This window comes from Opisthocomus hoazin, chromosome 1 (assembly GCF_030867145.1).
Source record: "Opisthocomus hoazin isolate bOpiHoa1 chromosome 1, bOpiHoa1.hap1, whole genome shotgun sequence".
Taxonomy (NCBI): domain Eukaryota; kingdom Metazoa; phylum Chordata; class Aves; order Opisthocomiformes; family Opisthocomidae; genus Opisthocomus; species Opisthocomus hoazin.
In genome coordinates this window covers 19,048,368-19,060,653 of record NC_134414.1, presented here as the reverse complement: position 1 = coordinate 19,060,653, position 12,286 = coordinate 19,048,368, and the positions used below count along the sequence as shown (strand labels likewise).

Genomic DNA, 12,286 nt, shown 5'->3' with positions numbered 1-12,286 from the left:
TCAATGACCCAGATGCATGGGTATCTTGTAGATCTTGTGTCACCTGCACAGCTAAGGCAGAGATATCTCAGACACCAATGACACCCCACGCGAAACTGAACTGAGCCTGTGTATCCACACAAGAATTTTTACCATAAATATATACATATTTATTCTTGCATCCTACAGTAACAAAAGAAAACCTGACATGGTCTTTCAACTGAAATATAAGACAAACAAAAAATACATAGTACTGAGTCCAATCAAAAAATAACCCCCCCCCAAAAATAAAACACATTTCCATTAAGATACTTATTAATATATTCTCAGCTGAAAACTAGCAATGGTGAGGACAACCTGGTCGATTTTATGACATTTTCCTTCAGTTATAATAATCAGAAACTGAGACTAAAACCAGGAGATCAATGAATTACTTATCTTATTTTTGTATACTCATACAGTAACTTTATATGGTTTTAACATTATAAATAATTTGGTTTCAAAGACACATTCCAAAATTGTAAAGCATTTCTTTATTTTTGTTTTCTTTTAAGGACTTCACTAATTTGTTCAAGAAGGAATTCACCTTCATACAGATAAACATAGCAGAAAGCTTAACCACACAGTCAGAAAAGATAACAGTGTAGAGAAGTTCTACTACTACTGCTGGTAAGTCAGAACAGGAAGTCATTACAGCATTTAATCTTATACCTGTTTGAGGATGACTGCCTGCTTACAGAACTTCTGTGCAGAGTTTGCAATGTGCTGTATTTTAGCTGGTATACCAAAACCAAGTGCTGACAGCTGACGTACTTCTCTTAGGAGAGTCACCAAACGATCTGAGTAAAGTATGTTTAATGTTCCAGAACTGTGATCCAACTCCATTACAGGACTATTAGCTTGGATGCTAAACCAAAATCAAATTAAACATATTACTGAATATAGTTTGATATTGATTCTTTCTTAGGTGCATTTTGTAATAATCTAATAAACAATTCTAAAAAGCTTGATGTCATTCTACATATTTTCTATGTTTAACATTTTAATTTACTCAGAAATTATTCCAGTAACCTTTATCTCAATTCAAAGCCAGTGAAGACAAGAAAAAATGAACAATGCCTACTGGTTTTGCTCACAAAGTTTTTCTTTGTGAGTTTTTATTTGTTAAAATAGTTAACATGCAACTCACAGCTAGACAATACGTGTCAAACACACTGGATCCATCGTACTCTCCCAAGCAGGCACTTTACAGGCCCCAGCCTTCAGCACTGCGAAGGGGAAGAAATTCTCTGAGGGAATTAATCCAAGAACCAGGACTCTGATCAGTGGAGTGTTTTGGTATACGCAATCAGATGCTCATAAGAACATCAGTCTATCTTCAGATTTTCTTCATTTTTTTTTTTTCCTACTGCAGTAACACTTCTACCACTATCCTTCTAGGCTGCTTTCACAAAAACTTCAGCTCTACTCATTCTTTTCATTTTTTATCTCATCTTTTTCTAGATCCCATATCCTTTGCATTCCCCCTTGCAGTGAGCTACCTCTTTTCTTTTCCTCTCAATTAATCTCTTTACATCTCTGAAATCTCACAATAACAAAATGTTATGGTTCTAATAAATTAGATAGCTGTTATATATTAGAGCATTGAATCTTTTTATTTGTTATATTTGAGTGGTTTTTATAAAATAAAAGAATACACATAAGTATCAAGTCCTGTATCCTCTGAAACTGTGGAAAAACTCTTTGTTCAAGAAAGTTTGCAACACTTGGAGACGCAGGCAGAAGCTATGTAGCTAACCAACTAAAAAAAAAAAAGTCAAAATACATTTTAATATCCCCTAATTTCATTAATCTGGGGAAAACAATACATGAGTTTTAAATTGATTTGCTGCCCTTCTTTCATCTGCTTTATCTACACTGCAGAATTCCTTGTGAATAACAAATCATTTGTTACTCTACTTGTGTCATCTCTATATCCCAGCTGTACTCTAATCTCCTCTGGTTTCTAGACATTATCACTATATGGATTACAAGGGATAACAAGGAGTAACAACAAGCAAACCAAACATGTCTTTCATTCCAGTGCTAATAGAAACACAACTTAAGTTATTAACACTGTCCTGTATACTTCACCCTACCAACCAAGCCTGGCAGGATGATGAAATGATAATAAATTCTTCCATTTTGTTTCTCCATTCATTCTCAATTCTGTAAATATTTTTATTTCCTGCATTAAGTTCTATTGAATTACACAAATTCACCAAGTACTATTGAATTACACTACAAGTTTCAGCATAAACACTATGTAAACAACAAAGTATTTACCAAAGTCCTGACTTGGGGTTTGATAATTCTGACTGGATATTCCTAGACCAATCATCAAATTGTTCTTGTTCATATACTTTCAACTGTTCGAGAAAAGAACCTGCACTTCGATTAAAAGTTTGAAATCCAGGTAAGTCAGACAGAAGAGCCTCTGCCAGCTTGATAGCATCATCCACCTTAAACACAACCACAAAGAAAAGAGGCTTAGCTTTCCAGCATTCAATCAGAAAAGAAAATCACCACAATAAATATCAGCACTACAAAACATCCAAGTCGGATTCAGAAACCAAGTAGGAAAAAAAAAAAAGTGAATCCTGAATTGTGTCCCTGATGCTCAAATTTCCATTACAGTAAACTGGGTCTGAGTAAGTTGTCCACCACAGGTGTTTACCACTATTCAGACACCCCAGAGTATCCCACCTGGTCTTTAGTTAATTCTCCATGAAGGTACAGATCTCCCATGCATCCTTTGTTGTATCTGTAAGGTCCATGCCAATTCTCAAAGGTAATTCAAATAGGATTTCACATCTATGTGTGGACAAATTAATCAAAACCCTAGTCAATACAATTAGTGGAGATTTGAGAGCAATTAAAAAATTTAGCACCGCCTAAAGCAGAAACACAACTGACACACATCAGCTGAACTGAGGAACTACTGGAGAGTCCAGCGGAAGGCTACAAAGATAATGAGGGGACTGGAGCATCTGTCCTATGAGGAAAGGCTGAGGGAACTGGGCTTGTTTAGCCTGGAGAAGAGAGGACTGAGAGGGGACCTTATAAATGCTTATAAATATCTCAAGGGTGGGTGTCACAAGGATGGGGCCAGACTCTTCTCTGTGGTGCCCAGCAACTGGACAAGGGGCAATGGGCACAAACTGAAACACAGGAAGTTCCATCTGGATATGAGGAAGAATTGCTTCCCTCTGAGGGTGACGGAGCACTGGAACAGGCTGCCCAGGGAGGTTGTGGAGTCTCCTTCTCTGGAGATATTCAAGACCCACCCAGACAAGGTCCTGTGCAGCCTGCTGTAGGTGACCCTGCTTTGGCAGGGGGTTTGGACTAGATGATCCCCAGAGGTCCCTTCCATCCCTGACCATTCTGTGATTCTGTGAACCACTCTCTACGTCTTTAGCACACCAAGCAGAAGTGGTAACTATGAAACCTGACCAGCTGCTGTTACCTCTGTAGGACACATAACAAACTAACACCTTTAAGACCTTCACTCTTTGTCACATTCAGCTGAAACAGACCCTTAAGATTTCTGCCAATCACAGGTGAACGCCAGAAAAATGGGCTAATAGTTATTCTGGGATAAGTAACTTCTATTCTCATTCAAATCTATAGTTATTGTAAATGGCACTTATATTTACAGAAAAGATTTTGCTTTTAACTAATGAATACTTTCAAAAAAAAGTTCCAGAGTTTCCAACTAAAGTGTAAATATAAACTAACAAAGAAACCCTAAGTTAAAATAGAGTCATATATGTTTTAAAATCACTCTGCTGTAAGAGAATACAGAATCTTTTGACATTTACTCTTACTAGAGCCTCTGTAGTAAAATCCCTGGCAGGCAGTGAATCAAAAAAGTACTACCAAGAAATCCCTTTGATTTCAAGGGGATGCTACAGAGGTGAGAATTAAGATGTCAGAATCTGGCTATCTGTAAATCTTAGGTATAATCTTAAAATGCAAACCGGAGGGTAAAATGAAACAAAAATGCCTCCCTCCTCTCAGAATTTTAGTCTTTAAAAAAAAAACAACCAAAAGTCATAAAAGCAGGCAGTTCAGTGTATTACAAAAAGACTGTCTTCTGGGTCAGTTAGTAACATTCAACTTAGCAAGCAGCACCACTGATAAGGAATCTTGATTATATAACTCTTGGGAAGGTCACATTTTTATCTGTGGGGAATTCCCCACAGAAATCTCAAATACCACATTTAATGCTCTATGATAACACTGTGTCTAAACAGTAACGGAATCTATTACCTTCAGCTCCAACTGCCGTACCCATACAATATTATTGACAACTTCAGAAAGGTTTTTGCCTGACAGTGGTCCAGAAACATCACCAGGAACACCATGGCATCGAGCTTCAAAGTTTGTCTGATAGTCTAACACAAGCAAAAGATTCATGTTAGACCAGAAACCTGATAGAACAAGCTTATAATTCTTATTGTAGTTATAAAAATATACTAGGGATACTAGCATAATTCTGAAAGTAAATAAAGAATTCTAGTATTTGAAAAAAAACTAATGCAATTAAATACTTCAAAAGACATTTTTACCTTTGACATAATCTTGAAGTCTTGCTAGCAATGTTTCCCTTTCAAAAAGCAATTCTTTGCTTATATTTGGATGCTTTATCAGTTCCTTATGTTTCTGAAATGTTTGAAGAAGCTGGAATACAAAATTTAAAACAGTTATCTCTTTCTCCTGAAAAAAAAATAAATATATTCTGACTCTACCTACTAGTGCTGTTTATAAGTACTGTCTCTGGCTCTAAGTACTTATTCCTGTGCTCTGAACTGACTACTTAAGAATTCAATAACTTTATCTTTAGGAAAGTTTTCAGACTACAAAAATACCCATACCTGCTGGGGACTGTCCTGAACTTCTGAAATAAATTTCTTCAACTTGCTTGCTATTTTTTGTTCCGCTGGTGCAATAATTCTTTCATACTGAGAGACTGCTGCTTTCCATAATGGCTAGAGATAATGAATTCAAACATCAGTTTAGGACTACCCATACACACCATAAGTCACAGAAAGAATGTGCATAAATTAAAAATAAGCATTATACCTCTGTGTAAGGATTATAGTGTACAGGATTTAGGCCAGCAAAGGGTTCAAACACTTGGGCGAGATGTAAAGCATTTTGTTCTCCAGCTGGCAAAAAGAATGTAAGTTTTTCATGCAGCGTTCTAACACCTAGCACCTATAATGGAAAAAAATATTTTATGTATCCAACTTATTTTTACATAAAACTTACATTTAGAAGCAAAAAGCACAAGCAGCACATCCCATTCCTCTCCTTTTCAAAAGAAGCTTTTGAAAGGGTCAGGCAAACACGGTTTATGGAATGCTACCTGACTCTGAAAAGGCTATAAAAGTGTTTTAATTCCCTTTTTTAACTTAAAGTTGTTTAATTGTGACTAATTAAATAAATGTGTATAATTCAAATCTCTACCTCATCAAGACGTTTGCCAAGCTTGGCTAGCAATTCGGGGAAATATTTCTCATTTTTCCATGGATGGAGTGTATAACGTTGCCACAGTTGTCCAGTTAGGTACTCACAAGCTGACACCCACTGCTCACAAATCAAGATTCCAGACTTTAGATTTTCTTTAACGCTGTGAAAAGCATCCTCCCACAAATTCAAAGCTGCTAATTTTCTCTGAACATATCTACCTAGCGAGCCACCTAGAACACAACAAAGTATACAAAAGCAATGTTATGTTTGTTTAAATTAATTCCTTTAAAAGCTACACCCCATTCCAATCACATTTTTAAAAAACTAGTGTAATGTCCCGATTCCACACCACACAAATGTATCAACAACTGATTATTCTGTTTCGGATTCAATAAATCTCTTAAACATCTCCTGGTTAAACAAAGGTTGGTCCAACATCAAAAGCCGATGGATTTGGATCCTGGAATCCACACTCAAGCATCTGTCCTTATCAGCAGTAATGGCAGCAGCCGGCTGCCCCCAGCAATCCTTTTCCTTCTGCACACACAGCTGGCAGTAGCAGACAAACTCGTTGTCTTATGCCTGCCCAGAACGCGGGACTGCTATCAAGAGAATGAGAGAAGCAACCTCTGCACGTTCTGCTGTCACCTCCACACAAACTGAATCAACTTTCAAACAGGGGTTTCTGTAAATAAATTTTCTCCTGTGAGAGAAAGACAAAAGAGTCAAACAGAAGCGAGACAAATCCAGTCCACAGGCTGAAAGGTATTGAACTCCATCTTGTCATTGTCCATCATCTTCCCAAGCATGTGTGAAGGTATCTACCAGAGGTCACTGAATTATTGGATACTATAAGGCAAACAATACTCATGGATCATAATTACAAGAAGCAAGCACCTTAATGCTGCAGGCTGTCCCTGGTGCCTTTAGGAGGAAGAAGGTTTCTGCTCAAGGATTTATTTTACTTTTCCTCATCTGTTCATTTAATAAAGACCGCATAAAGGTTTACCTATTACATCCAAGAGATTATGCATGCGTGACTGTGGATAAGGATCATGTTCTGTTTGTCTCCACACACCATCAACAGTATCCTTGGTAGTCTCCACCAAATCCACAACTTCAGATAACGAGAGACTATCCAAGTTGTAATAATCCTAGAAAAAAATATCCTTAATATCATCACTTTGCAACTAGTATTGCAGAAACATTTATACTTTTCTGAAGCTGTTAATTGCTATAGTTTCCTGGGTTTTATTGCTTCACAGGAATACGGCATAATCCTCCCCAAAACCAGGCATTTCTCTTAGTTTATTCATGTGAAGAATATACTGATATCTGAAGCGCTATTCAAGCAAGAGCTTTACAGGTGCCCAAAATTTTGCATAAGAGCCTTCATTATTACTATCTGCATTTTCAGTTTTCCTTTTTATAATTTCATGAGTCAATTTCCAGTTCACTAACTGTAGCATACTGTTGTATTTCTACAGCAGCTCTTAGTATTCAATGGTCAAACCTGCTCCCAGTTAAATGCCAGCATTCCCCTGCACCACTGTCACTAAAAACTACATTAATGTCTATTAAAAGCATAATTGTGTCCAAGAATAAATAACTAAACAGTTACATATTCATATATTTAAAAGACTGCATATACTGACATATACTCCATAAGAAGATTTTTTTTACTAAGTCTACAAATATATCACTGATCAGACAAAAGAAAACATACTTGTGCAATGTCCTCAAACAAGTCTTTAAAATGAGAAGCTCTCTCTTTACTACACCATTTACTTCCATGATGAGCACATTCTATCCAGAACTGAAATTCATCTGTTGGTGTAAGTATAGCTGAAAATAGTAATGGAAAATGTTTAAATACATGACATAATACACAAATGGTCACAAAAAATTTCCAGTCAGAACACACTTTCTAAAGCAGATTTTTACCATGTGGTTATGTAATTATCCTTCAACTTCTGACTCTAACTAACCATAGTATCAAGTTCACACTAAGGGACCAGAGTTGATCATCACTAATGGCAATCTACTCACCACAACCTGTTACATTTCATACTCTGCAGTCATGGGGATAACGAAGACTGAAAACTCAACCTGTAGATAAATTATTTACTCCTAATTTAAAATTAACAATGAAAGACGTAACTGCAAAACACACCTCGCACATCATCTTCACTGAATTTTGCTCCTGTGTAATTAGGATCTGATCTTCTGAGAACAGTACTCAAGCCAGCTTCAAGCTCACTTAAAAGTTTCTGGAGTTTGGGATCAAATGTTTTACTCCATCTCTCATCCTGCAATGAAAATTTCAAAAATTGTGAGTCACATGGTAGAACAACTACTATTTTCCTCACATTAATCTTGGAAAAAGAAATATTCAGATTACTAACAATAACCAAGCACATAGTGGGACAACGGAGTAACTTCTTTTTCTTAAAGTCAAGGAAAACCATCTCATTCTTTTCACTTAACAATTCAAAATAATACTGTAAAAAATTGTTATCACAAAATCAAAAGTCAGTTGTCGGATTTATAATGGCACTCTGAAAATGTGTTGAAGATTATTTTTTAGTTAGTCTCTGAAGCTAAATAAATTTGGAATCTACTTCTACAGTATAATCTGGAAACCACTAGAATCAAATATTAAAGTTCATTGTGTTTATCTAAAATTATTTTACTAATATTATGACATACAAGAAATTAAAAATACTTAAATGCTGGAACTCTGCTTGTTCAGCTTATGAAACACAGCCATGCTCATCGCTTTTGACAAAAAATCCACAAAGGAAATATATTCTTTAACAGAACAGAAGGAGAAGCCTCAGAACATCTAAAGAAAGCAAAACTATGAACAATGCAGCTGTACAAATTAACCTAGAGTCTAGCACACCTATCTGCCACATATTATAGAGTCCCAGTTTGCATGACACAAACCTATGCATTTTATATAAAATGTAAGAATATCTAACACAAGAAAAGAACACAAGACTGGAACTACTAGTGGAAAGAAGCTAAGGAGCTGTTGTCTCCATCAGCCACCATTGCCCAGTGTATTCCACATTTCTTGTCAGGAATATGTATGACCAGAATACCTCTCTCATTCTTACTGATAGAAGGTGAAACACCTTTAATTTAGGAATTAGAACTACCATCCATTAATTTAGCTCTTAAAATATTTTATTTTTAAAATAGATAATATTTATCTCAGAATAGTTAGCATCCTATGGAATTTCAATGTTTCAATAAATCTACCGAACATTTAAATCATATATTGCTCACCTTCAGTAACACTGGTGCAAAAACTTGTCGTACCGCTTGATAAAGGGTGTTAATTGGCGAATCTAACATAGATGACACAAGAATATTACTATGAAGATTATCTTCTGTAATTACTTCAGGTCGCAGCTTGAAGAACACCAACATATTATTCTTTGAATCAGTAGGTTCGATCTGTAATAGTCAAGAAAACAGGATTTGTTCAGAAAACTGTCATTGACTGCGTATTATACTAAGTTATGTACACTATTTACACAAATGATTTACATCAAGAAAAAAATTATAAACTATCATGTTACTCCCTATAGGCTCTGATAACATTCTGGAAGTATCAAATTTGCACAGAAAATGAAAATTTTTATTATATTTATTCCTGAGTCATAGGAACCTGAATTCCAACAGTAAATACGTAATGCCTTTTTCATTGTAAAATGTCTGTAAACACCATAATTACTTACGCTATTCTGATTTTGAAAACTCTACTTACCACTTTCTGGGGACAAACCACAAACTCCATCTTGTGCCTAGCAAAAACTTAGCATGAAGTCTACCTTTTTTACGCTACATAACTTTGGGAATAATTTTATAAACATTCAGTATTGTTCTCCTGAGTCTGCAAATACATAACTCTATTGCAATTCACAGATTTCTCAAGGACAGAGAAATGCATGCTCCTTCATCAGTAAAATCACAAGTTGTAACATGACCCTTGTTCCCTTCAAGCTCCAGCTTATAAATTCCAAAAATTACATAAAATACATTATTGAAACTATTTGTGGCTGAGAACTCATAAAACAGGAGAACATTACTAAACATTCAATAACAGAAAAAAGATATGCTAGGTGAAATCCCAAATTCTGTGCAATGGTAAACACCTGTGAACTTTTTTTCTGTTAAAAGAAACAGAGGGCTAGTAAGAACAGCTTTCAGTTTCACTGGACAGCATCAGTTTTACTTTCTAAGCAAGTTTTTAGCCCAACACCTACAGACATGGTTTCACTGAGACAACAGGTTTACTTTACAGCCCCGATATGCATCTGATCTTCTACAGCTGCTGACAGTGGCTTAGTATAGTAGCGTCTCAGCAGCACGCCCCAAAAACTGGTACACATAAATGTTCATTCATGTATGAATAGAGCATGCACTAGGCTTCACAGAGGCTTACACCAGGAGGTATGCAAGTTACCTGTTCACACAGCAGTTCAGATGTTAATGACCCGTTACACTAGCCTTCAGCTAAGAAAAAAATTGCCACTGATGTAACAAACACCACATCCCCATCTCCCAGCGCAATGAAGGGATGCACGTCAGGCCCCGTGCTCCACCTGTACGCTCTGTGCGGCGGGCACCGATGACGCAGTGATATCCACCACTCATCACGGCCCACAGTGTCGCTCAGATAGGTCGCGCCGAACGCAAACACTCAGAGCAGGACATTTCACACAGCGAACCTCAGGTTTGCTCACCGCTGGACACATTAATCTGCACAATACACAATTTGGACGGACAGCCACCTTGGGACATGTCAAATGTCAGCCAGCATGCCACACACTGGGCATCAGCAAGGCAGTCCTTAGAATCATAGAATCATAGGTTGGAAAACTATATCATTGAGTCCAACCATCCACCCAACATCACCATGCCTACCAAGCCATATCCTGAAGTGCCACACCTACACATTTTTCGAACACCTCCACAGATGGGGACTCTGCCACCTCCTTGGACAGCCTATTCCAATGCCTGACCACTCTTTCAGTAAAGACATTTTTCCTAACATCCAATCTAAACCTCCCCTGACGCAGCTTGAAGCCATTGCCTCTCATCCTATCACTAGTTACCTGGGAGAAGAGACCAACACCTGCCTCACTACAACCTCCTTTCAGGTAGTTGCAGAGAGCAATAAGGTCCCCCCTCAGCCTCCTCTTCTCCAGACTAAACAGACCCAGACCCCTCAGCTGCTCCTCATAAGACTTGTTCTCTAGACCCTTCACCAGCCTCATTGCCCTTCTCTGGACACACTCCAGTGCCTCAATGTCCTCTTGTAGTGAGGGGCCCAAAACTGAACACAGTACTCCAGGTGCGGCCTCACCAGTGCCCAGTACAGGGGCACAATCCCCTCCCCACTCCTGCTGGACACACTATTCCGGATACAAGCCAGGATGCCGTTGGCCTTCTTGGCCACCTGGGCACACTGCTGGCTCCTGTTCAGCTGGCTGTCAAACAATACCCCAAGGTCCTTTTCTGCTGGGCAGCTTTCCAGCCACTCCTCCCCAAGCCTGTGGCTTTGCATGGGGTTGTTGTGACCAAAGTGCAAGACTCGGCACTTGGCCTTGTTGAAACTCATACAGTTGGCCTTGGCACATCGATCCAGTCTGTCCAGATCCCCCTGCAGAGCCTTCCTACCCTCAAGCAGATCGACACTCCCACCCAGCTTGGTGTCATCTGCAAACTTACTGAGGGAGCACTCAATGTCCTCATCCAGATCGTTGATAAAGATGTTAAACAAGACCGGACCCAGAACTGAGCCAGTCCCCTGCACACCCAGGTACAACCCACACATCAGACTCCACCAGGCGTTCGCAGCAAGCGAGTGCGCCATGCTCCGGGCTGCGTTACACTCACACAGCGCACTGAAACCACGGGTCAGCACGGGCACAGCCCACTAACCAGCACACCACACCGCTGACCCTGCGGCCTCCACAGACCCTTGGGCCAGCGGCCCTCGCAGCGGGCACTGAGACCAGCACAGGCATCCGCGGCAGGAAGATGCCTCCCGGGCCCGCCACCGGTCTCTCGCGGCCCCAGGCCGGGCGCGGCCGTACCTGGTTGGACGCGGCGAGCCGGGGGCCCGAGCGCTGCACGGCCAGCAGGAACTCGTTGCCGTCGTCGAGGAAGTTGCTGAGCTCCGGGAGGGAGCGGAGCCCCGCGGCCAGGGCACCCGCAGCTGGGTCCAGCCCGAAGTAGTTGGCAGCCGTGGCTGAAATGAAGCGCTTCCTCTCGTCCGCCTCACCGGCCATGCTGGCGGGACGCGCCCGGCCCCGGCGGGGTACGGCTCACGGCGGGGAACGGGGCTAGGCCCGAGGCCTCCCGGCGTCCCTGCGTCGCCGGGACCCGTCGCTATGGTGACTGGAAATGGCGGCCCCGGCGCGCTCGCGAGATCGGTCCGACTGGCAGCGGGGGAGCGACGCCGCCGGGGAGAGAGGCAGCGATCGACGCGCTCGGTAATCGGCAGGCAGGCCAGGCTGAGGGAGGCGGCGCGCGCCCTCCGCGAGGCTGTCCGCAGGCAGGCGGCCGGCCCGGCCTCTGGTGCGGCGGGTTCGCGCGTCCCCGCTGTATTTCCCCGTGAACGCGCGCGGTACCGGCCCCGCACGTCCCGCCCTCGGAGCCACCCTGCCCGCCACAGCCCCGCACGGGGGGCGGTCCCTCGCGGCGGGTAGCGCGCGAGCCCAGCCCCGCCCAGCCGGAGGCGGGGCCCCGGAGGCGGACCCGCCCCCCGAGGAGG

At 40.8% G+C, this 12,286-nt stretch overlaps 1 protein-coding gene across 4 annotated transcripts in view; it reads right to left on the bottom strand.

Annotated features, from left to right (window-relative positions):
• Positions 1-12,162, bottom strand: part of DYNC2H1 (dynein cytoplasmic 2 heavy chain 1) — a 193,158-nt gene extending 180,996 nt beyond the window's left edge. For all 4 annotated transcript variants that reach the window (XM_075417967.1, XM_075417985.1, XM_075417976.1 and 1 more), the window contains exons 1-12: positions 11,607-12,162; positions 8,788-8,958; positions 7,667-7,802; positions 7,220-7,338; positions 6,503-6,647; positions 5,491-5,723; positions 5,104-5,238; positions 4,896-5,009; positions 4,590-4,701; positions 4,291-4,415; positions 2,305-2,480; positions 691-886 (exon numbers count right to left, since the gene is read on the bottom strand). In XM_075417967.1, the coding sequence (XP_075274082.1) occupies positions 691-886; positions 2,305-2,480; positions 4,291-4,415; positions 4,590-4,701; positions 4,896-5,009; positions 5,104-5,238; positions 5,491-5,723; positions 6,503-6,647; positions 7,220-7,338; positions 7,667-7,802; positions 8,788-8,958; positions 11,607-11,801 (1,857 nt within the window). In that variant the 5' untranslated portion in view covers positions 11,802-12,162. The remainder of the gene's footprint in view (positions 1-690; positions 887-2,304; positions 2,481-4,290; positions 4,416-4,589; positions 4,702-4,895; positions 5,010-5,103; positions 5,239-5,490; positions 5,724-6,502; positions 6,648-7,219; positions 7,339-7,666; positions 7,803-8,787; positions 8,959-11,606) is intronic.
• Between the last annotated feature and the right edge of the window lie 124 nt (positions 12,163-12,286).